The following is a 25,718-nucleotide window of genomic DNA, read 5'->3' as shown; positions in this document are numbered from 1 at the left end:
ACTTTTCTTCAGCTTTTCCCTTTGAATTCGCGTCTCTCTCTTGGAAGTTCATCCTAATCTTGTCTTTTCTGCACCATGTCCGACGCAAGGGAACTCCCAGCAGTGGCCGTCTCGGAATCTGAGGAAGAGGAATTACTATCCGAGGACGAGGTGATACCCCAGCAAGGGGAACGTCAGATGCCCCTCGTGCCTCTCGACCTCCGAGGAGTCTCAAAGGTTGGTACCGCCGATGAATTTCGCCTCCGGAATAATTACGATATTCCTCCCTTGGTTCTGTTACATTTCCAGAATCCTGTTACCCGGGAGATTCGTGGGGGCGATCTCGTTATTTACGAGAAAATGCTTTTAGCTGGCCTGCGATTCCCTTTACCGGACATTGCCCGGGAGTTGGTTCTATTTCTTGGGGTATCCCCAAGCCAGCTTACACCGAACGCGTGGAGATACCTCTTCGCCTCTTTCATACTGTGGCAAACGGTGTTGGGGGCTCGGATGACAATTCCGGAGTTCTTCAACATCTACCGGGCGTCATATAAAAGGGAAGGGGTTGTTGAGTTCACTGTTAGAAACAATCCTATCTTCATATACCTTTCTCAGAGTTATTCTAACAACCGGGGTTGGAGGTCAGATTTTTTTCGTGTCTCAGGAGATTGGGAGTCGGTAGCGCCCTTACCGGCCGACCAAAGAGTATCAAGAGTCTGGAATCCTATTCAGGTTGACCTGCGGGAAGCTCCGGTCTTGAATGCGACCGGAAAGAGAAGGGTAGCCGCGATGCTGTTGTTTTCTCAGACTCCGGGGAACGATAGGAAGATAGACTATGACAACATAGTCACCGACGAAAATATGCGGAAAGTTCTTGGGTATCAGATTCCTACCGAGAAGGTTTGGTATGATAGGAAAGGGAAACAAAAGCTGAAGAAATTTGAGGGTGGAGCGGCCGGCACTCCACAACCGAAGGCGTTGAAGGTAGCTCCCGGGACTAAGAGGGTTGTCAAACCAAAGAAGACTGGTAAGGCGACCCTCCCTCCGAGGACAATAAGTAAGGCGACCCAAGCTCCAAGGACGGCGATTGTACCTCGGGATAGCCTTACCTCAAACTTTTCTGCCCCTGCGACCGATCTCGTGAGTGACTTGATTAGAGCTCCTGAGACTATAATCCCGGCTACCTCTTCATCGGCCGTTATTAATATTGTTGAAGTCGGAAATCCAGAGGAAGAGTCTGGTAGGGAGACGGTGGTTGTCCGTGCACCCGATGTAGTAGAAATCGGGGACGATCCAGAGGAGTTAGAGCAAGAGGCTTCTGAGGTTCGGAATGCTTCCAAACGCAAAAGGAAAGAAGTGGCTCCCGAGTCGCCGAAGAGGACCCGATTTGCTTCAGATCCTTTAGAATACGCGCTTACGCGGTCCACTGAAGCCGAGCTTCTTTTTGGTCGGCCGCGTTTTATATTGCCCACATTGCCAGCTACCCGGGAAGAACCGATTGAAAGATCCGAGGCTTCGGGTCGGTCTCCGACTGAGAGGATAGAAGCTCGTTTGGAATCTGATGTTGGTCTAGCCTCCGAGGATCGCTTACCGGTGGAGCATGAAACATTCTTCCAACCCCAGAGTGGGCCGGAATCTGGAGATCATGTGGTGGTGGCATCGGAGGATCATCTTGAGACCGGGGAGATAGACTCCTCCGTGCCGGCTGGAGAGTGTTTGGACCGGGTTGAAGTGGCGGAGTCCTCTGGACCCGAGACTTGTGAGGACCAACCGGGGACTCAGAATCTTTCTCCGAGAGTTATGGAAGCCGAGACTTCCCGACAGGGAGCATTAATCGGTTCTCTGAGGGAAGGCCTACTGGCTTGCCCCTTGGAGACATTAATGGGCTTAATCCCAGAGGGGTCTTCCTCAATGTCCGGGACCTTGTCCCCCGGAGGACTTATGGAGGCGATGCTCCATACCCAGTTGCAGGCAAGACTTGTGATTTTCATAATACCCCCCTTTTTTTTTCTTTTTTTTCTTTTTTTTTTTTTTGACTATCCTTGGCGTTTTTTCAGTGCGTTATGAGGTCGGTCGCCTTGTGGCGTGACCACCGGGGTGTTATCGGAAGCCAAGCTGCTCTGGAAGCTAAGGTAGCCGAGCTTCGGTCCCGGGTTCAAGAGCTGGAATTCGAGGTGACACGAACCTCGGACTTGGAGTCCGAGATAGAGACCTTGAAACAAGATATTCAAACCAAAGATCAGATAATCAAGGCTCGGGACCTGGATCTGGCTCAAGCCCGGAAGCTGGCGGATACATCTCATGCTCAAGCACTTGAAAGTGAAAAAACCCTCGACAGAGTATTGAGCAATCTGACCGAGGCTAACGAAGCCAAGACTGTGCTGTCTTCCCGGGTGACAGACTTGGAGCGAGAGAAGGACTCGCTGGTGGCCGATAAGCACTCCATGTCCGAGAGGCAGAAAGAAATTCGAGCTCGGTGTAAGAGACTTCGGAAGAAGGCCCATCATTATAAGGCCAAGTCCCGGCGTTTCAAGAAACAACTCGCCCTTGTTCCTTGGCTTCGAGGTCTTAGCTGGGGCCGAGGATCCAACTGGGGTTTTGAGAGATTGAGGACCATGCTTCTTCACCCGGAAGTATTCACGGTTGACCCCGAGACTGTGACTCCTGAGCTCCTCGAATTACCCGAGACAGCAACCAAGGAGCTACAAACTCTGGGAGTGGAATTTTTCCCGGATGTGGAGGACTGGACTGATGATGCTCCCAATCCTTATCGAGATGACTTAACCTCGGGACCCTCTGTCTCAGAATGCACTCCCGGTAGGGAAGAAACCGAGGAACCCGGGGCTGGCGATGCTGGGGACTCGGCAGGGAGCCCACTTATGTAATATATTTTTTCTTCTTTTGGGCCGGTTGTACTTTGCAATGAAAACTAATGTAACCCGGTTGGCTTTATGATATAGAATTAATTTTTATACTTTGATATTTCGATTTGTTCATATAAACTTTTGTTTTGCTTACACTACCGAGTTGTATTTGATCTGGTCTGGTTTGATTCGAACCGAGACATTCCTTAATGACTTCGGACAAACTTGACGATTTGTCCGAGTCAATATTGAGAAATGTCCGGGGCGTGCTCCGGGTCGGTTGTATTTTAAACCGAGGGAGCGGCGTCTTGATTTGATCTGGTCTGGTTTGATCTGGTTTGATTTGAACCGAGACATTCCTTTATGACTACGGACAAATTTGGTGATTTGTCCGGGTCAATATTAAGGATATGACCGGTGCGTGCTCCAAGTCGGTTGTATTTCGAACCGAGGGAGCGACGCATTTATTTGATCTGGTCTGGTTTGATCTGGTTTGATTTGAACTGAGATTCCATGCTTTGAATTGATCTGAGAATAAACATATATTGACGGTGCCAGCCCGGTAACAACAGTAAACATAATACAAGCAATTCACATAAAATACTTCTTTAAATGCTCGGCGTTCCAGGCTCTCGGTAATTCCTTGCCGATAGCATCTACCAGATGATATGCCCCTTTGTCATGGCATCGTATGACTCTGTACGGACCTTCCCATTTTGCTCCGAGCTTTCCTTCGATTGGATCTTTTGTAATCGGGCTCACTTTTCTCAAAACCCAATCTCCCAGTTGGAACTTTCGGGGGCTTACTTTTTTGTTGAAGTAACGGGCGGCTCGGTCTTGGTACGCAGCCCATGTTACCTGCGCTTCGTCTCTTCTTTCCTATAGCAAATCTAGATTCAGCTTGATTCCTTCGTCATTGAGCCCCGGGTTGTAGTGTGATACTCGGAAGCTGGGTGATCCGACTTCGGCAGGAATAATTGCCTCGGAACCGTAAGTTAAGGAGAAAGGAGTAGCCCCGGTGGGAGTGCGTGTCGTGGTGCGGTAGGCCCAAAGCACCTCGGGTACATATTCCGCCCAAGCTCCTTTCTTTTTGCCAAGCTTCTTCTTTAGTGTTCTGAGAAGAGTCTTGTTCGTAGCTTCTACTTGCCCGTTCGCCGGTGGATATATCGGGGTTGAGTAATAATTTCTGATACGGAGTTCGGCGCACCATTTTCGAAACGGTCCACAGTCAAACTGTTTTCCATTGTCGGTGACAAAAGCATGTGGGATACCGAATCGACATATGATTGAATTCCAGAGAAATTTTACTGCGTTGGCGGTAGTGATAGTGGCGAGTGCCTCGGCTTCAGCCCACTTGGTGAAGTAGTCTACCGCGACAAGGAGAAATTTCCGGCCACCTTTTCCCGGAGGCATAGGCCCGACTATGTCGACCCCCCATTTTGCGAATGGCCACGGCGAAGTGATTGGACTTAGCTTCTCAGGGGGTTGCTTCATCACCCGGGCGAACCTCTGACATTTGTCGCACTTCCGAACGATTTCGACTGAATCTTTGCTCATTGTTGGCCAGTAGTATCCGGCTCTCATCGCTTTGTGAGCCAACATCCGAGAGCCAGAGTGGTTCCCGCAGACTCCTTCGTGTATCTCCTTTAATATGTATTCCGCCTCGGAACTTTTAAGACACTTCAAGAGTGGCTCAGTATATCCTCTTCGATAGAGCACACCTCCGATAAGCACGTACCGGGCTGAATGTATTTTTGCCTTCCGAGCTCGCAGCTTTTCCTCGGGTAGGGAACCGTTGCGGAGGTACTGAATGACGTCAGTAGCCCATTCTGGTTCGTCTGATCCTTCTTCAATTTCCATCATGTCGAGTTGTGGAAGGATTGAAGGCTTGGTCTGTGTCACCACCCCCCGTGTGGATGTTCTGACGACAGGCCCGGTACCGGAACCCATTTTAGAAAGGGCATCGGCTCGGGCGTTCTCTTCCCGAGGAACTTTGGTTACGGCGGTTCTGTGAAAGTTAGATTGGCATTTGCGTACCTTTTCGAGGTATTGGATCATCTTTTCACCTTGTGCCTCGGCCGTTCCCTGCACATGGCTGACTACCACCTGAGAGTCGCTTCTGATCTCTACATTCCTTGCTCCCATCTCCCGAGCTATTGAAAGCCCGGACAAAAGTGCTTCATACTCGGCTTCATTATTGGTGGTCACAAAATCCAGTTTGATCGCATATTGAAAAGTTTCTCCATCCGGGCTTGCTAAAGTGACACCGACTCCGCTCTTATGGTTGGCCGAAGAACCATCTACATATGCTACCCATGTTTCCTTCTCGGGCAGCTCTTCGCTTTCGGGAGTATTGCTAAATTCGAGTAGGAAATCGGCTAGCGCCTGACCCTTGACAGAAGTACGAGGGTGGAACTCTATGTCAAACTGCCCCAATTCTACCGACCAATTTACCAGCCTCCCGGATAGATCCGGTTTTTGTAATATCTTTTTCAGCGGATGCTCGGTTAACACTCGTATAGCGTGCGCCTGAAAATATGGCCTTAATCTCCGGGCCGAGATTATTAAGGCGAAGGCCAATTTTTCAATCCGAGGGTACCTCTCCTCGGCTCCATGGAGTGCTTTACTAGTGAAATAAACTGGTTTCTGAATGCCTGAGTCTTCTCGGACCAAAGCTGAACTGACCGCCGAGGGTGATACTGCGAGATAAAGATACAGGATTTCTCCTTCCTCGGGGCTGCTCAACAGCGGCGGGTTGGTCAGATATTCTTTTAACTTCTTGAAGGCTTCCTCGCACTCACTGCTCCACACGAAGGCCTTTCTCAAAATCTTGAAGAATGGGAGACATTTGTCGGTGGATCGGGAGATGAACCGGTTGAGGGCTGCTATTCTCCCGGTCAGCTGTTGTAATTGCTTGGTGGTCCGAGGAGGTTGCATGCTGAGGACAGCACTCACCTTCTCGGGATTCGCCTCGATTCCTCTCTGTGAAACCATGAATCCCAAGAATTTCCCTAAGGAAACGCCGAAAGCACATTTGGCCGGGTTGAGCTTCATCTTATGACTCCTTAGTGTTTCGAAAGTTTCCCCCAGGTCGGCTATATGGCCGGCGGCTCGTATGCTCTTGACAAGCATGTCGTCAACATAGACTTCCACGTTTCGTCCGATTTGATCTCGGAACATTTTATTGACGAGCCTCTGGTATGTAGCCCCGGCGTTCTTTAGACCGAACGGCATCATTTTGTAACAGTAGAGACCTCTGTCGGTAATGAACGACGTTTTTTCTTAGTCGGCTTCATCAATGTGAATTTGGTTGTACCCTGAGAAGGCGTCCATGAATGTTAAAAGTTCATGACCGGATGTAGAGTCTACAAGCAGATCGATCCGAGGTAACGGGAAACTATCCTTGGGACATGCTTTGTTGAGATCGGTGAAGTCAACACACATTCTCCACTTCCCGGTGGCTTTTTTGACTAAAACCACGTTGGCCAACCACTCTGGGTAGTCTACTTCTCGGATAAACCCAGCCCGCAGCAGTTTGTGTACTTCCTCGGCAATGGCTTGGTTCCGTTCCGGTGCGAAAGTCCTTCTTCGTTGTTTAACCGGTCGATAGCTTGGATCCACCATTAGCTTGTGGGCTATTACGGATGGGGGTATTCCCGGCATGTCCTCGTGGCTCTATGCGAATACATCTTTGTTTCTTCTAAGGAATGCAACCAGAGCTTCCTTCATTTCAGGGGGAAGCTGCGCGCCGATTCAGACTTTCTTCTTCGAGTCACCGAGCTCGAATTCTTCCAGCTCCTCGACCGGCTCCCCCAACGGTGATTGCTATTTTTCTTCACCTTTTTCCTTCTCTCCGAGTCTCGCGGCTTCCGGGAGCTTCTTCAAACTTGTATTGTAACATTCTCGGGCCATCCTCTGGTCTCCTTTTTCGACACCGACGCCTTCTTCGGTGGGGAATTTCATGCTCAGGTGAGGAGTTGAGGTTACAGCCCTAAATTCGTTGAGAGCTGTTCTCCCGAGGATAACATTGTAGGCCGACGGTCGGTCGATTATTAAGAACCGGACCATTACCGTCCTCTGCCTCGGGTACATTCCTGCTGTGACCGGAAGCTCAATGGACCCAAGTGGGAGTACTTGCTCTCCTGTAAATCCCACAAGCGAATATCTTGCCGGGATCACCTTACTTCTATCGATCTTCATCCGCTCGAAGGCTGACTTGTAAAGGATGTCAGCCGAGCTTCCTGTGTCAACCAAGACGCGGTGTATTTTGTGGTTGGCTATGGCCAGACTCAGCACCAGAGCGTCGGTATGCGGGAGTGATACCCCTGCGTAATCATCGTCCGAGAACCCGATCACTTGTGCGTCTCGTTTTTGGGACTTTGGAGGTTTCTGCACCGAGTATACCTCGAAATCCCGTAACTGTCTTGCATATGCCTTCCGCGCCGAGCTAGATTCTCCACCTCCTCCGAAACCCCCCGAAATTGTCTGTATTTCCAGGAGGTTTTCCTGCCGTTCTGGTCTGGCTCGGCTCCTACTTCTTTCTCGTGCAGCCCGAGGATCTGGTCTGCGTTCTTGTTCCCTTGCTCTTTCTTGGTTTCTTCCCCGATCATCCCGGGGATTGTTTTGATCCGGATGGTGCCGATTCTGATGGTGGCGGTTGCTGTGCTCCGGGTTTTGCTGAATTCTCTGATCTGCGAGGAAACGGACAAGTTTTCCGTTTTCTATGAAACGTTCAATCAGAAGCCTCAAGGATATGCAGGCTTCTGTACGATGCCCGGTGGTGTCATGAAACGCACAGTACTGGTCAGCGTATCGTGAATGCGGATTTGCGAGCACCGGTCTGGGCTTCCGGTACGTCGGGTCTCGCTTTATTTCCAGGAGAACATCCATAATGGGTGCATTGAGGGGTGTCCAGTTGTTACCCCTTAGGGACTCTTGATCCCGCTTCGGCCTGGCCTCTTCTTCTGGAACCCGCTTCCGTTCTTCTTTCCGAGGATTTTTCTTTTTTGGGTTCCCGGAAGTGGATGGGCGAGTAGCCTCGGGTCCCAACAGAGCTCGGAGTGTCTCCTCCTGGTTAATGTACTTCTCGGCTTTACTCATAAAGCCATCTAAATTCTGAGGGGGCTTCCTGGCTATGTCAGCCATTAGTGCTCCATCTTTTCGGATTCCCTGAAAGAGAGCTCCGTAGATGAAATCATCCGTTGCTGCTTCAGCTTCAAGTCTAGCCTGGTTGAACCTCATAAAGAAATCTCTGAGGGATTCCTCGGGTCCTTGGTGCATTGACATTAAGGATCCTGACGGTTTTCTTCTGACCCTGCCGGCCATGAATTGCGTCAGGAACATCCTGCCGAGGTCCTCGAAATGATGAATGGAATTTGGCGGGAGGCTCCTGAACCAGTCACGGGCATTGCCTGAGAGGGTCAAAGGGAAGGCTCGGCAGGCCACCATCTCGGGTGTTCGATGGAGATCTATGTGAGCTCTGAAATTATCTAGGTGCTCCACAGGATCTTCAAGTCCCGTATAAAACGGGATCTCTGGGACTTTGAACTTCTCAGGAAGGCAGATATTTGCCACCTCCTCGGTGAATGGGGAGGTGGTCTTCTGTAGAAGGTTTTCCACCAAGGAAGCTTTTCCCTTATCGTTCCGTTGAATAGCTGCGGTTAGAACATTGCATCTTTGTTCCAACCGAGCAATCATGCCTTCTACCGCCCTTGCTGCTTCGGGTTGAACAGGTGGAGGATTTCCCGGGACTTCTTCTTCTTTGTTCGGCTCCTCTGTTCCTTCGACTCGGCTGCCTTCCTCTCGATTTCCTGGGTCAGTGATAGTTCGGTGAAGTTCTGGAACCCGGGCTTGAAGGACAGCATTCATGGTGGCCAAATCCTCGATGCTCTTGGCCATCTGCTCCATTCTTTCATTCAGGAGAGCGAATTGGGGATCGTTGGAGTTTCCTTCGTCTCGGGCATTTCGGTCATCCCGAGGAACTCGGTTGGTTTCTGATCGAGTATTCACCATAACGGATTTTTTTTTAGGAAAACGATATAAGTCGTTCCCACAGACGGCGCCAAACTGTTGAGACAGTTTCCGGTAGGTGACGTGTCGATCAGATGTTGGATAAAGTTGCTCCCGGTTGTATCTGGTTCACCTGAAAAGTAGAGCTGCGTCGGGGGGTTCCGACAACCCCGCTCCGATGCTTAAGTAAGTGTATGGTTCTGAGAATAAATGCGCAGAATAATGCCAAAGAGACTGATTAGCATGTACCTTAGCATCTGAAGCAGTTCTTGTATTTATAGAGGTTATGGAGCAGTTCTATTAGCTTCACAATTCGTGCATGAGGCGGTTGGAGGAGACGTGGCTCCATGTAAACAACTCTTCCAGATTCCGTAGATCTCGGTGGTATCATGGGGTCCCATGACATGCGTCGTGTCCTTAGATTCAGGGTACTGCCGAGACGCATGACTTCCATGACGTGCATCGTGTCCCTTAGATTCCGGGTACTGCCGAGACGCATGACTTCCATGACGTGCATCGTGTCCCTTAGATTCCGGGTACTGCCGAGACGCCTGCAGATACGGATACCAACTATCATTTGGATCGCCAACTCAGTCCAGTTGCAACAGACTTGGGCCCAAGTGGCCTCAATGGGCCCGGGTAGATTATATTTCTTCCGACATTTGGGCCTGGTCGGGTGGATCAGAGAGGGCCCATATCCCGGATTGGGCCCAACATCCGAGAAGATCTATATTTGTCCCAACAGACCTTGAGAACTAAAACCATCAATTAGACATTTTTAGTTGATGCTTTTGCTTCTCTTTGATTTTTTTTAGGAGAAGTACAAAAATCACTTCAAACATCATAGCAATAGAGGAGGGTATAATAAACCAATGAAATAATACAAAGGAAGAGAGAGAGGCACATAAAAGATTATATATAAAATTATAAAAAAAAATTTAAGCTTGTGATGCCATTTGTAGATGAATGAAAAGCCCCAAACCGACCTTTTTACCCCTTTCGTACATGAACTACATATTTGTTGTGCTTCCAAGATGTCACAGGGATGGTTATGAAGGATGAATTTCTACTTTTGTTTATCAAAAACACAAATTCCTATGCCACTATACTCTGACAGAAGTATGGTTATGACAATAAAATAAAATAAAAATTTGTTTCTTTATTTTTGTACATACGCATTTATTACTATTAGAATTACACAAACTTCAGATTTATTGTAATGAGATAATAGAGCATATAGTCTGTGTGAGAGTGAGCACCAAAAGGATAATAGCAACTATGGTAGCAGTAGTCTTCCAAGGATTGTCAAAATAATCACGTCTCAAGGTAGCCTTCCAACTATGACGGGGATCTTCATAGAATGTATTCAAATCTTCACAAAGACGACAATAATTAGAGTTCGTGTTTAAGGTAAAAGTATTTTTGTTGAGATTGTTGACCAAAGTTGCCACTTTATTGCTGTCGCCTAAATTAGTATTGACCAGGATCCTTTTTCGCACAAGTAAATCCACATCTTTGGCAGTGTCAATAAGGAAATCCAATATGCGAATATAATCGGAAACATAACGATCCCAACGATAGTAAATTTGCTCCAAGGCCATGACGTTTCGAAAGAAACGCTCCACAGAATAATTTAGTTGAAAGCATGGTATTTCCAGCACTCCGTTTGTGAATTTTAAGTCAAATAAGCATTTGCTTAAGCTCACCTTAAACTTCACTCCTGCCTCGTGCAACTGGCTCGCAGTGTACAAATGCGTAACACTTTCGCGACGATATCTTTGTGGTAGCCTGTGTGGTTGGGGTAGAAAAAAGGTTCTTAACAAATCAACGAAGTGTTTTATTTCAAAATTGAGATCGGGAGACATGTTTTGAGTGTTGTACTGCCTAAAGAATGTAAAGGCAAGCTGAGTGAAGGAAGGGTAGTTTGAGTGAGATGCAAACGCTAGGTTGTATAATTCCTGAATAATAAAGAAAGGAAGTTGATTTTCAAGCAACGACATGTCATCCATCAATTGTGACGTTAATATTGTAAACTCGTCATCACACCCCCATTCTGTAGGCATGGAGAAGATCAGGAAAAACACAATAATGAAGCTTGCATCTAGCAGGATCATTTTCACATAATTATCGCTGGTAATTGTGCTAGTCTCTGCATAACAACGTCGAACATCTCCTTCCCTATCCCTTATAGTGCTTACTAATTTCTCCACGTTTAGCGCAGCCTTTTCCACAAATATCTTGAAATATTTCACTTTAAGCTTTTCCATGATTTCCAATGTTTTATCGTCATGATGAAAAGGCCCTATTGATATATACGTAGGAGTGTAGACCTTTTCATTCAATTCGCGAATATCATGTGGAACCCTGTAGATACAAAATCCAGGTGATAAGGGAGAGAAGGGAGGTTTAGAACTTTTTAGCATTTGAGTGATGTCAATTACCAACGCTCTGTTTTGAAGTTCATTTCCGATTGAAGCATTTGCTTCGACTTGGATTTCTGCACTTGCTGATTCTTCCATCTAGCAACTTGTTTCTGAAATTTCCTAATGACAAAGACAAGGTCAATAGCATTAAGAACATTGGAGGATACAGTTGCCATGATGCTGCACAATCTAGATTTGACTGTTTCTTTTTTTAGTTCTAAGTTTCTTTTAAATCCTTGATATGCACAAAATATTTAGATCTATATATATATATATATATATATATACCAGAGAGGGAGAGATTATCCCACTTGTGATTTTTTTTTTTTTTTTTTTAAAAAAAAAAATATAAAAGAGAGAGAGAAAACGAGACACGGACCTTGAGCTGCGAACACCGCCGCTTAGAAATTATTTCTTGATTAGTATTAGGGTTTCTAAGGTCTATTTAAAGGAGTTTCTAGACAAGGTTTTATTAAGGATTATACTTTGGAAATCTGTGTGTTAAGAGAGGGTTTTAAACCTAGATTATTAATGTTATATCTCTCTTAAAGTTTTTAGTTCAACCATCAATGTTGAACAATTGAAGCGAACCGGAGTTTCGGTTAAGGAGATCAAGAAGAAGAACTCTCCAGAGGTTCTAGCAGAAAAGCAGACAAGTGATGACTACAAAGGTTTTGTGAGTATGAATATCTTGTAATTCGTTGTTCTTTGTAATTGAATTGATTTTCTGGATTTGGTTGTACCGTGGTTGTTTTTCTCTTTGAGTTCAAAGAATTTCTTCTTCACAACCAAATATCTATATTAACTGCTTTATATATTTTGTTAATTGCATGGGTGTGGTTGCTTTGGAGTCTATTTATTATTTTTAGTAGGCTTCTTCATTCAATTTGCGAAGAACATGTGGAACCCTGTAGATACAACATTTAGGTGATAAGGGAGGCTCCGACATTTCTTCTAGCATTTGTGTGATGTCATTTGCATGAATTTCAGAATTTTCATTCACATTTATCATGAAAGCCTGAATCTAATCAATTAGCCAATTAGGCTAGTTAAAAAAATAAAAATAAAAAATTTGAAAGAGAAATTTATAATGAGAGGTGGAAGTGGAATTGAACAAATTCTTCTATATATGGTTGTTCATATATATAAATGAATTTATTGAAAGGCTACCATAAATTTGCTAAAACTACATAAATATGGGAGCTTTCGTTAGTCATCTGCTAAATAAATCACTTGAAAAATGATTAAAAGTATATAATTACTTACTGTCTTTGGAAGAGCTTTTCTTGTTTTCCCTGATCCCTCACCCGACAGTGGAAAAAAGCTTAGCAAAACCACTAACAAACGTTTTTCCTTTTCTAAGCTTAACTCATATTCCGAGGCAAAAGAAAATAAATAGAGGGAAAATATAATTACTTAATGCCAATTATGCCTACCTCTCCGAGCAAATTCACTTTGTTCTTTTGTTCTTTATGATTTGCTTGTGTCGGAGACCAAATGAATTCTTTTTATACTTTCTTCTCATGTTTTTATTTTTTTAACCCTTTTTTATACGCTATGCCTACCTCTTACAATGTGGAGTTTTCTTCTGTCATTTTAAATGTGATATAATTTTTAAAATTATTATTAAATTTGAGATTAATATTATTAGATTTTGATTTAATAGTGATTTAAAAGTCACATTACATTTAAGAGGATACGAAAAAAATTCTAATCCTCCTTATAGCTTTACTCCATGCGAAGACCGAGGGTGCATTTAGTATGCTCATTAACTATTTTATTGAAAATAAAAAATTAGTACTAGAAAATAAATGAAAATAAATGAAAATAAATAAATAAATAAACAAGAGGCCACTCCCTCTTTGGCCAAATGGGGTGGTTGAATTACCCCATTCGACCACATCGGGTGGCAGAAACCATCTTCAAATAGTCATGGCGCGGTTCGGCCATCATGTAAAAATGGGAAATTATTAACCGCAACTAACTGCTATTCGCATATGTGGATAGCTGTTTTAGGATAAACGGATATATGCACTTAATTTGTATAACAAATTCAATAAAATCGCATTGTTTTTATGTTTGTTAGATTTGTAGTGTTGTTGGATTTACATTGGAACAACTGTTATTTGTATATTTGTATTTTCTGGATGAACCCATTTAGGATGTCTGTATTTTTTTTGTCATTTTTTTTGAACAAATAACATGTGCTATTATACATTGCTTCAGAAGAAGTCCCAGGGCAAGGACCAATACATAGGTACAAGACCTCAACACCCAAAGTCAGAAAACCTGACTTGAACAACAACCTCAACAATACAAAAATATTACAAGGATTCCAATAAGCCACTCTTTACAAATCAGCACAAATAACAAATAAAAGATGGCAGATTTAGCCCCTAAGTCAACAAATAGTCTCGTAATATTTAAGCATCACACAGGCTAACTGTGGAAAGAAAAAAACCAACAAAACATCCTAGACAGAAACCAAAACGGAACCGGAGCCGGGAACGACGCCGCCGGTGACAGCGTGTGCAGGCCACGCGCCGCCGCAAGGGACCTGTTCTGCACCAGAAATCCACCGAAAGACCCCCTAACCACCAGGAAACCAGCCATCGCACCCTAGAAGACAAGCCGTGACCCACACACGCCGGATCAGGGAGTTACATCCCTGGCGCGTGCAGGTAACGTGCCGAGCGTGGAGAGCTGGCACGACCGTAGCTGGAAGCTGCAGGATCGGAAAAGACCGGTGAACCCCGTGGAGAGGCGCGTGCCTTGAGAAAGCCCGCCGGAGAGAGCAGATCTAACTACAAAGAAAACCCAAAACAAAAAAGACCATGTCAGTAAAAAACTCCGCCGGAGGCACCGGAAAAATCGCTCCTCAACCTAGAACTGTGAAGTCTACTGTCAGGGAACAACAACCACTACTGGATCTAACCCGGGGGGAACAAAACTCCTTCGCCTTAAAGGCTGAGAAGCACCTAAACTCTACTGGATCTAACCAGTGAGGAACTAAAACCTCTCCTAAAGGGCAAGGAGGACAACACCACCAGGGGAGGGAGGCGTAGAACCCCCCCCTGAACACACCAAATCTCAGTTATTCTTTGTCATTTTTAAGCTAGAATATGAAATCAAGATATGGATTTCATTTAAAACACTATTTATTTTTTATTTTAAAAAAATATTAAAACAACACCAAAACACTAAAAATGGCTCCAAAACATTTTAAAAATCTTTTAAAATATGTCTTAATAGAGGCAAAAAAAAAAAAAAAAAAAAAAAAGGCATAGGCCCAAAATGTTTGTTACCTTATACGTGGATAACAATTAATAACCACATTTAATAATTAAAATAACCTCGTGAGTAGCGGTTACTGCATGAATATCATAGTAAGTCGGATTATGAAAATCATGAGATCATGACTTGCCGGCTTGCATCTTGTTATGGTAAAAACCAATGGGATAGAGGGTCATGATATAATGCCCTACCACAGCTAGTGATTCAGTGAATCCGCCTGGATCTTTACATGTGTAATGCAACAAAAGCCTGTAAATATGCTGTAAAATAATTTTCTATAAATTTTAATATTTATAGGAAATTATTTTATAAATTTGTTAGTGGCTTGTTATGGACTGGCAACAATATTGGTGATATCCTGTTTCTCGTTATTCTAAAGATATGGCTTTGAACTGATCAGCAGGGTCTCTCTCTCTCTCGGAAGCCCATTCCCAAGAAATGAATAAAGACGTGAAATTCAATCGTAATATATAAATTAAATGAATCATAATACAAAAAAATAAACGAATACTAGAATAAATGAGTTCGTTTGGCTGCATGATTTTTATTTATTTTTTTAATATTTTTAAAATTGTGAATACTAGAATATATTTGGATGGTTTAAAAAACAGAAAACAAAATTAGGAAAACATTTTTGGGAAGATGAATTATAATTTAAAAAATGGAATACATTTCAAACTTCATGTTTGGTGAGAGTAGTTTTGTTTTTTTTTGTTTTTTTGTTTTTTTTTTTTTTTTTGGGCTAAAGCAAGCTCCAACGCAGTGCTTCACATAGATAATAATGCACAGACCCCTAAGACTCCCTCTAAATTGGGAAAAATACACAAGAGTCAACCAACTCTAGCATGCCCAACTAATCGTAAAATGGTGTCCGCACCACCAATGCATCCATTATCTATGTCGACGGCAAAAGAATCCATCAAGCGTTCGTTCTCTCAGAGCTTTGCGTCTCCCCGGATGAGCATTGTTTCTCGTTCAAGAACCCTTGTTGGTTCTCGGCCTTCATGAACCGATTCCAAGTCCCCCCCTCATCCACCAACTCCTCCGCTCAGTCATGTCGCCAGGCTCCCTCCCAACCACGGCAACCACCGCGCTCAAGGGCCTTGCTGCAAACCTCTCCACCGCCACATAGCGTCGCTCTACGCCAATTAGCATAGCAAGATTTTTGTCCTCATGCATGCACTGCACGTCCCTCTGTGAATTAAAAAAAAAAAAAAAAAGAATTCCAAATATAAAAAATGTTTGAGTTGGGTAACCCAATCAAGTTGGATTGGGATGGAAAAAATTTGAGTTCCAAACATGAGCTCAAAAAAATAAAAATGAAAAGAGTTGAAAATCAGCAACATATAATTAAAATTTATTTAGAGTCACATTAGATGTAACTTGAATTGAACCCTCTATTTGTATATCAATGATCAAACCATTTTAAACTCACTTCTCTATCAATTTAAACAAATTACATTTTATACACAACCATACTAAGCTCAACATATTTCTTTTCTTTCTTTTTTTGAGGTTTTTTCAGAAATTCGATACGGAGTTATTTTTTCTTCTTGCAATTAACATATCTCAAAACTTTCAAATTGAAATATACTTCTGAAAAGAGCCTCTCAATACTTGATTTTTTTTCCCTGTTCAATCACGGGGGCAGATTTAATGGCAACAGTGTAAAGATAAACTTGTTGAAGCTACTCATTAAAAAGAGAGTGAAAAAAAAAAAAAGAGGAGACAAAAAAGGAGAGGCAGAAAACAAAGTCAAGAGAAAAATCATTGATTACAAAGATAAAAGGGAAGTAAAAGAGAGAAATAACACAATTATTTCTTTTCTTCATCTTATAAACTTTATTTTGAAATGTATAGCAATAAAAATCATTGACGTCTAGCTTGAGGCTTTGTCATCGGTTCAATTCCAATGGGAGGTTGAGTTGATGAATAAAACCAGCAATCCACCAAAAAGATACTAAGAAAGATCAAATAATGCCATTAATTTCATTATCCACACAAAAGGGGGAATAGTGACTTTCGCTTCATAAGGCGTGGTTCCCACCCGATTAAACTACCCATTGGAAACGACATCTTATGCTATATGAATAGGATGTATGCTACTATGGGATTTGTCAAATGGGGTGGATTATGACACATGGTCCGGGGAAACTGGTGTTTGGGATAATGCCTCTCCCACTTGGCTAAACTACTTTTCCCTTTTTCTTTTTTAATTTAATTTGGTTATTTATTGGCCCAATCCGACGCCTGTGATGTACCCATAAGAGGGACAATGATATTCTCTATTTCAAATGAAATTTATAGTACTCATTTCATGGTCAGGATTTAAAATTAGTGCATTTAACAATGTATTAACATTGTATATGAAGTCATGTATACTGTGAAATGCATCAACTTTATATCCTGACCATGAAATAGATACTATCCATTTTATTCGAAATGGAAATCGATGATCATATTCCCCGTCAGAGAGCGCGTTAGCATCACCTCCATATCTAATGTATCAGGCCTTACTAAAGGCCTTGCCTAGCCTAACACCACTGATGGCTCCCAACAACTGAGAGACAATATAGCTCACGGCCCACACTAGTGGCACCTTATTATTCAAGCAATATATTTTTTGAGATTTAGTTTAAAATTTCATTTTTACTTTATGAACTCGCAATGTCAAACACACTCTACATATCGCTTTTACATGTGTTGTGTAAACTACAGCAATCTAAAATTAAAAATTACAAATCAAAGTAGAGCTTCAACACAATGTTTATCTTAAACTGTAATCTCCATGACTCTGCAGCAACTCTGTTTGAATTAAAGTGGACTTCATCTTGATCTTCTACTTCATCTGATAAGCTTGTATCATCAGATTGTTGATGTTGAGATGAACCATTGTGAACCACCAGCTTCCTTCTTATCTTCTCCCGCATCAGTAGCTTTGTCTGGATTGACTTGTGCTCTGTCTGCATCATCTTGATCGATCATGTACATTAACACTTTAGACCATCGACTCCATCCCCAATCACCTCCACTATTATCTTTTTATAGGCCCACAAAGCTCACGCCTGCATTGCAAATGAAAGATATATATAAGTCTAGACTCAAAACACATTCCATGACCATCAGCTTTTTATTATATATGTGGTCTGGCATGATACACAATAAATTAATGATTTTCAAAATTTGTTGGACGTCTGGCCCTTCTTGGGCTTATGTGGGCCATGATGGGTACTGTAGGCTTTAGGAGTTACTAAACGGGCACACCACAAGCAATGTCCTAATTAAGGTGACAATTTGCGTTCGCGTGTCGAATTCGAGTTATATCGAAGCATTTGTATAAAGTTATATAGGTCAATTCAAACCCGACCCATTTAATATTCCAAGCGCGTGTCAAACCCCTTAACTATAATTCACTAATTTCATGTTAGATTCACATATCACGTAAAAATTGTTAACCCTAGCCCTAATTAGTAACTACAGAAGCAGAGGAACAAGCTGAAAGCAAAGAGGCAACATTTAACTTAATTTCCTCGTGAAGAGCAAACAGCTGGCAGGCACCACTTCTTAACCATTTTTATAACGTTTATATAGATCAATGGATCATGCTGTGGATAATTGCTTATGATCCTCCAACGAATTATTACGCATCCTAAGTATTTAATTTGGTGCAACTTTTGATGTCATTTAGGTTTCCGTTTAAGGTTTGTTTAGTGAAAACTATAAGCCATCTCAAATGCTGTGCATGGTATCAAATTTTTTGGTCTCCACGACTGATTTCGATTCACTACAATTTTTTTTAAAAAAATTGTAAATTCTCAAAGGAAGCGAAGTCAAGCCATTTCTTGAATCGAACGGCATAAAAAATATTATTTATTTAAAATGTGACATGTTACTGAGACGTAAAAAGAAAAATAATAATAATAATAATTCTTTTTTTTTTTTTTTTTTTAAAAAAAAAAAAAACTTTTGAATAAAAAATAATTTTTTTTTTTTTGTAAACCAAACTACTGTTTTTTACTAAAGTCTCGTTTAATACATAGGAAAATGAATAACTATTACCGGAAAAGAAATGATAGGGGTACCAAATTTTTTACCAAGAGATGGGTACCAAGATGATGTGAAGCTTATTTATCAGAGATGATCAAAACAATTAATAAAAATAAATGGTACCAATAAATAACCTCTACGTACATCATCTTGGTACCAATCTCTTGGTAAAAGATTTTGTACGTCTTGCATTTCTCTTACTGGAAAATAGAAGAAGGTGAGATGGAATAGCTATTCGTATTCGGTCGCACCAAACACCGTAAAAAATGATTTACGCCGGAAGAAACTGTTAAAGTATTTTCAAAATTAATATGTATATATATTTATTTTGTGTCTTGGGAATGATTTAAAAGGAAAGTATTAAAGAGCATTAAATGAAGATAGTCCCACATGGGAAAAAGAGAAACTGAAGTTGGCATTTATAAGGACCAACACACTTTAAGCATTTAAAGTAATGCTTGGGTGTATACTCTAGTACGGTGCGAAGCACCGAACGCACACGCACACGCGCGCGCGCGCGTGTGGCAGTGGGCTGTAGGGCGCTTTGATGGCCTTTCGATTTTGGATGGTCCTGATCAATCGATCTAGTGGTTTAATCTAAACCATAGGATGCTTCTTAGGTAAATCCAGTGGTTAGATTTACTGGACAATCAAATAAATAAACTGTAAGGTCAAATTACATTTGATCTAATGGTTGAGATTAATAAATAACGATCTAATGGTTATTATTAATCAATCATAGACAGTTATTTGATCTGATGGTCAGATTTAAGTGTCTGTTAAAACAGCAGTTTATGACTGTTACTTAAGCAGTTATGGACGGTTGGATTAGTAGTTATTTCTGTATGCTGTCCAGTTATCATAAATATACAGAAATAACTGCTGTAAAATGTTTAATAAAAGAAATAATAAAATTTCTTTTATCTTCAATGCCTTTTTCTGATACCTTTTGTATTTAAAATTAAAAAGTCTCTGTCTGTCTCTTGATATAATAGAAAAATCTGAATGTGTTCGGTTTTAATTTTTCGTAAGTGCAAAACGAGATTAAAACAAACAGAGGTTTCTGGGCTCCATTGTATCCTGGAGAAATATTTGCTGTAACCTTTTTGCATACCTTTCTGGTGGGGGCAAATAATTTCTTAAGGAAAGCGACGTTGTAACGCGCCTTAGGAGCATTTCGTTTTTCTGCTTTCGTTTATATTTTCTAACAGAAACGAACCTTAAATTTAATGAGAAGCACAAAAATCATTTCAAACATGAGAGCAATAGAGGAAGGTATAAACGGTTAAAGCAATAAAATAATACATAGAAAGAGAGTGTGACACAAAAAATATTATTCATAAAATTCAAGCTTGTGGTGCTACCGGTAGATGAATGAAAAGACTCAGACCGACCGACCTTTTTGCCCCTTTGGTTCATAGAACTACATATTTGTTGCATGTGCAATTGGTATAATTGTGGATCGAAAATATCTCAAAGTGTATAATTTAAAAATATGATTTCAAAGAGTATAGAGAATATTGCAAATTTAAATTTTCTAAGTTGTAGACCGCAATCCCACAAACCTCAAGCTCCTAAAAATAAGCGAACAGTACAATGTTATCACAATGCAATTCAATTCAATTCTATTAAAATTACTCAAACTTTAGATCTACCACAATGAGATGATAGAGCATATAGTTTGTGTAAAAGTGAGCACTAGCAAAATAATAGCAGCTACGGTAGAAGCAGTTCTCCATGGAGTGCTAAAATAATCACGTCTCAAGGCAGCCTTCCAACTATGCCAAGGATCCTCATAGAAGTTATTCAAATGATTACAAAGATCAAAATAATCAGAGTTCGCTTCTGAAATAAAAATTTGTCTACAAAGATTGTTGACCAAAGTTGTCACTGCATTGCTGTCGCCTAAACCGTTAACCAGGATCCTCTTTCGCACAAGTAAATCCACATCTTTGGGAGTGTCGATAAGGAAATCTAATACACGAATATAATCGGTAAAATAACCATCAAAGGGATAGTGCAATTGCTCCAAGGCCATTATGTTTCGAAAAAGAGACTCTGTATTATTGTGTAATTTTATTCTTGGTATTTTCAGGACCCCTTTTGTAAATTTTAAGTCAAATAAGCAATTGCTTGAGTCCACTTTAAACTTCACTCCTGCCTCATCCAATTGGCTCGCACTATACAAATGTGTAACTTTTATGCCACGGTTTCTTTGCGGTAGTCTTTGTGATATCGATTGAGGCAAAAAAGAGGTTCTTAACAAATCAATGAAGTGCCTTATTTTCAAATTGGGATCGAGAGATATTTTTCTACTGTTGGATCGTGCAAAGAATCTGATGGCAAGCTCAGCGAAGGAAGGTAAGTTTGAGCAAGATGCAAATGCAAAGTTGTATAATTCCTCAATAACAAAAAAAGGAAGTTGATTTTCAAGCAACCGGATGTCCTTTCTTAATGTAGAAATCAACCGCGGTGTTAAGTTGTCCTCACACGTACTCGTCCATTCTTTAGGCTTGCATGTCAAAAAAAACATAATAATGAAGCTCGCATCCCCCAAGATCATTTTCACACAATTGTCACTGCTAAGTTGGATAGTCTCTGCATAACAACGACGAACAGCTACTTCCCTATCCCTTATAATGCTTACTAAATTTTCCACATTTAGCGCAGCCTTTTGCACAAATCTCTTGAAATATGTCACTTTAAGCTTTTCCATGGTTTCCAATCTTTTATCGCCATGATGAAAAGGCCCTATTGATATAACCTCAGGAGTGTAAGCTTTTTCATTCACTTTACGAAGATCACTTGGAACCCTATAGATACAACATTCAGGTGATAAGGGAGGCTCCAAGCTTTCTAGCATTTGTGTGATGTTATTTGCCAACGCTCTGTCTTGATCTTCCATTTGACTTTCAGAATTTTCATTCACATTTATTCTCAAATCATTTGTTGCTGCTTGAATTTCTGCTCTTACTGAATATTGTTCCATTTTAGGAAGTTGCCTTTCTTAAATTTCCTAATTAATGACAAAGACAAGGGTTACGAGCATTAAAAATATGAGATATGATATACTTACAATTTCTGTATAACTCCAACAATTTTTTTTTTTTTTAAATCAACAATTGAATATATAAAACCCACATGTAAGAAAACATATTAAATGGTTAATTAGTTTGAAAAAAAATTGTTAGAGTTGCATGTACAAAAATTGTGTTAAGTGTTTTACAACGACCATTTCTCTAAAAACATATTTTTCATGATGCTCCAAAATCTCGTGTGGACCCTTATCTTTTTTAAGTTGTAAGTATATATTAAATCCTTGATATTGACAAAATATTTAGGACTAAATTAGGATTTGATGCGATAGCTGAAACGTCAACTGATGCTAGTGGAAGAAAAAGCAAAAAATAGAAAATCTTATGCGTAGCAAGATCGAGAAAGGTACAAGTAAAAAGGAGCCATGCTCGAACAGTTTAATTATGGACAAAGGAGGAGTCATGAACAAGCACTACATATTCTATAACTATTAATTAGAAGTTGGGAAAAATAAGTAGAAAACATTTTAAGGGTACGTTTAATACTGAATGATGAGTATATATTATCAGAAATACAAGAAGTTAAACCGGAAATGATCATTCTTATTTATTCATTGAATAAATTAAACTTTGAATCTGCATGTATTCCAAAGTCCAATCATGACCATTTCTATTCATCAAATCATATCATGAGCCACATAATCCCATCCTGTTTTGTGTAAAAGTGCAAGTGCATAGCTGCTTCAAATAGTTATTTTATATCGATGATTGATTTTCCTATTGATAGGGGCATCAAGTAAATTAGGATAATTAAAAAAAAAAGAAAAAAGGAAAGAGAAATTTATGATGAAGGGTCGAATTGAACAAATTCTTTTATGGTTCATATATATCTAAATGAATTTATTGAGATGCTACCATAAATTTTCATAAATTACATAATATAGATCGGAGCTTTTGGGACCATATGCCCTTTCAGCCCCTGTGGTCAGTGTGGTGCCTTGAATGTAAAATAAATAAATAAAACACTGAAAAATGACAGACTATATATAAATGTTTGAACGTGATTAAAAGTATGTCATTAGTATTAAATTACCACTTATTCTAAAAGTTTAAGTTGATAGGAATCAGTAAACTTAATCACTTAATCAATATTTTAGCATATTTCCTCACGTATATATATTCAAACTACTTTTTAATAGGTAAGACACAATACGTGAAATATTTATTTATTTTTTTTATTTTTGAAAAAAAATATTTAATTAAAATAGAGTAAATGATGGAATCAAAGTTCGAATTTAAGATTTTTGACTCTAATTTCATGTTAAATCATCACTTATTCTAAAAAATTAAGCTAAAAAAAAAAACTTAATTACTTAATTAATACTTTAACAATTACTTACTTGTCTTTGAAAGAGCTCTCCTTGTCTTCACTATCACCCGAAAGAGGAACAAGGCTTTGGCAGAAGTAGAACCAAGGCTTTAAGCTTAACTCATTTTTCGAGGCAAAACGAAATAAATATAGAAAATAAAGAGGAGCCAATTTATGCTCGCCTATCAGATCAAGAATCATTTTTTTTTTTTGTTCTTTCCTAATGGCAGACCTTTCTTTATGCTTTGCCTCTCTGCCTTTATTCTTTGGATTTTATGCTTCCGATCGACCGAGGAGGGTTGTGCGTGTGCCGTTATGCTTTTGATGTTAATGTTAGAATATAATTTAAATAATTAAATTTATTTCTTCCTATTAATTTATACTTTTGAGATATCATAGTAAATGACTAAATGTCCTGAATTCAAGTACTATCTTCGTTAATTCATCTTTAATTTTAATTAAATATTTTATGTGTTGGGTCTCACATATTAAAATAAAGTTTAAGTCCAAACGTAAGAAAAAGTATTAAAATATTTTTTAAATAATTAAATTTATCTTTTCTTATTAACTTAACATTTTAAGATAAATAATAATTTAACGTAATATCATAATAAAAGCTGTATTGGATTCGAACTTATTCCATCCATTCACCTCCATTTCAGCTCTCTCCAAAGCCTTTAATTTGCAGCATAATCGACGACAACGCATCTCCAGCTTGCATGCAAGCAGCTAATGAAGAACATCAGCTTCTGCTTTATTTTCACGCATCATGTGACGTCCGGAGCAAAACTGATGTAATCCTAATATGTTAGGATTTCATATATGCTATCTTTATCTTATAGCTTTGTTTTATCTTTATCTTATGGTAATAGTATCTAAGTAGAAGTAATATTTAAATAAGAGTCTATCTCTTAAGATAAGAGATAAATGGTTGATTAGTGTTGGAGAAATAATTAACACCAAAGACATGTGGGCCTAAGGTAGTATCGGGGGCCGAGCCCATCAGGTTAGCCCGGCCAGATCAGACCCAAGTACAAGACCATTCGTTATCTCCAAAAAGACAAATATTCAGAATATATCAAAATAGGCTTCTATCTCATCAAATATGGGATAAGGTACCTAATAGAATGACATTAGCTAAAGAGAGTGTCATATCCAGTTTGGACTCTACTACCCAATTTGAATTCTATGAAGATAAGACTCAAGACCATGTGATCTAGGACTCAGACTCCTAATTAGAAAGATAAGATTCAAGACTATATGATCTAGGACTCAGACTCCTAATTAGATTATGCTCCAAGCACTTTAGCAGTTTTATAACTGTGAACTGTGAGCCTATAAATAAGACTACTACGCCAGGTATTAAAAACAAGCACATTCTCCGAGCTTTAGAAATTACTGATATTCTCCAGAAAATAAGTTTGAACTGACTTAGTCATCGGAGTGGGGGTCCGGTCGGCACCCCCATAGTCCGACGAGCCGTTTATTATTTTGCAGATTACGAGGAGAGCGAAGATTAAGGAAGGCAACGAATCACAAGGCAACACGTCACCGTACAGGAAACTGTACCAACAATTAGTATTAGAAGTAGTCTTTTAATTTTAAATAAGATATGTTATCTATTTTTAAGAGTAGAAGTATGGTTGGTTGAAACCAACCGAAGTCCTTGTATATCAATAGGTCTCTAGCTACTTGTGGAATTGTATTCTACTTAAGTTTTGTCACCTATTTGTATTTAAGGAATGTCAAGTAATAGAAAGTTATGTTGAATTTTGTTAAGAAAATACAGTTTATTGTGTTTGGGAGTTCCTGGCTCACTCGAAACAGCCAACCTATCTATTTTTTGTATTCTCTTTCAACTGGTATCAGAGTCATGTTGTTTTCCTCTTGAATAGCAAGAATTGTTTACCCAAGATGACCGGTTTCCCTCAAAAGAAACCAGATATTAGACAACATAGGAAAATTAAAGAACAAGAGTTGGGCAATTCGGGATTTTTCTTTACAAACCTGTCCAACAACTCGTTCTGTAACAAAAAAGAGACAACACAAAGAGATGGATCAACGATTGGAAAACATGGAGCAATCAATGAAGAGCTTATCGGATAGCCATGAGGAATTCCGTAAGAATCAACAGACTATGCAAGATCGCATGACATAAATCTACGAGATGCTTGCCAAACAATCCAATGGTGAGAATTCACGTGGAAGAACATAGCTAGAAAAGAGTAGATCAGCTTTCCTATCAATGGTTGCTGAATCCACCAAGCAGATGGAGGAGCATAAAAGAAAAATTGAAAGTTTTTCTCCTCCATGTCCCTGTCCAGCAATCCAATCATTGCCCATAACGCTTACCCCAGCGGCTACCACCATCACAATAAAGAAGAAGAAAGGAGGTGATGAAACAACAAAAATTCATCCGCACCAACGTTGTCGTTGTTCCTCAACGACGCTAGCAATGCTAGATCGGAATCTCCACCACCGTTCATCCGCCCTTAGCAACTCGCGTCACCAAATCGTTGCTAATTACCGTTGCTGTTCCACTCGTACCGGCCATCCCAGTTGCATATCCAAACATCATCGGAGCCAATAACGCCGTGTCCACCTTACAACAATCTCTTCAACTCGCACTACCAACAGATCAGGAAGCAACGACAAGCCTTTGTGTGGCTTCGAAAAAGGAAAAAAAATTATATGGATG

The 25,718-nt window shown here is 40.5% G+C and overlaps 4 protein-coding genes across 4 annotated transcripts; all 4 read right to left on the bottom strand.

The window, feature by feature from the left end:
• Positions 1-3,722: 3,722 nt before the first annotated feature.
• Positions 3,723-6,077, bottom strand: LOC133881325 (uncharacterized). The gene has a single exon (XM_062320249.1). The coding sequence runs from the start codon at positions 6,075-6,077 to the stop codon at positions 3,723-3,725; it is 2,355 nt and encodes a 784-aa protein (XP_062176233.1).
• A 48-nt stretch (positions 6,078-6,125) lies between these two features.
• Positions 6,126-8,855, bottom strand: LOC133881324 (uncharacterized). The gene is made up of 2 exons (XM_062320248.1): positions 6,683-8,855; positions 6,126-6,160 (listed from the first exon to the last, which is right to left on the bottom strand). Exons 1-2 carry the CDS (start codon positions 8,853-8,855, stop codon positions 6,126-6,128), a joined length of 2,208 nt encoding a protein of 735 aa, XP_062176232.1.
• A 1,208-nt stretch (positions 8,856-10,063) lies between these two features.
• Positions 10,064-11,371, bottom strand: LOC133881323 (UPF0481 protein At3g47200-like). Its single transcript, XM_062320247.1, has one exon. It carries the CDS (start codon positions 11,369-11,371, stop codon positions 10,064-10,066), a length of 1,308 nt encoding a protein of 435 aa, XP_062176231.1.
• An 8,857-nt stretch (positions 11,372-20,228) lies between these two features.
• LOC133882769 (UPF0481 protein At3g47200-like) lies at positions 20,229-23,151 on the bottom strand. The gene is made up of 2 exons (XM_062321984.1): positions 23,052-23,151; positions 20,229-21,632 (listed from the first exon to the last, which is right to left on the bottom strand). Exon 2 carries the CDS (start codon positions 21,603-21,605, stop codon positions 20,268-20,270), a length of 1,338 nt encoding a protein of 445 aa, XP_062177968.1. The 5' UTR covers positions 21,606-21,632; positions 23,052-23,151; the 3' UTR covers positions 20,229-20,267.
• Between the last annotated feature and the right edge of the window lie 2,567 nt (positions 23,152-25,718).

This window comes from Alnus glutinosa, chromosome 11, assembly GCF_958979055.1.
Source record: "Alnus glutinosa chromosome 11, dhAlnGlut1.1, whole genome shotgun sequence".
NCBI classification, from domain to species: domain Eukaryota; kingdom Viridiplantae; phylum Streptophyta; class Magnoliopsida; order Fagales; family Betulaceae; genus Alnus; species Alnus glutinosa.
Note: the sequence above shows the minus strand (reverse complement) of the source record. Positions and strands in the feature narration are given on the sequence as shown.

Coding starts and splice junctions, on each gene's coding strand:
- LOC133881325 (XM_062320249.1), bottom strand. CDS start 6,077: ATGCCGTTCGGTCTAAAGAACGCCGGGGCTACATACCAGAGGCTCGTC.
- LOC133882769 (XM_062321984.1), bottom strand. CDS start 21,605: ATGGAACAATATTCAGTAAGAGCAGAAATTCAAGCAGCAACAAATGAT.
- LOC133881323 (XM_062320247.1), bottom strand. CDS start 11,371: ATGGAAGAATCAGCAAGTGCAGAAATCCAAGTCGAAGCAAATGCTTCA.
- LOC133881324 (XM_062320248.1), bottom strand. CDS start 8,855: ATGGTGAATACTCGATCAGAAACCAACCGAGTTCCTCGGGATGACCGA. Junction 6,161..6,682: donor ACTCGGAGAGAAGGAAAAAG/GTGAAGAAAAAT, acceptor ACGCCTTCTCAG/GGTACAACCAAATTCACATT.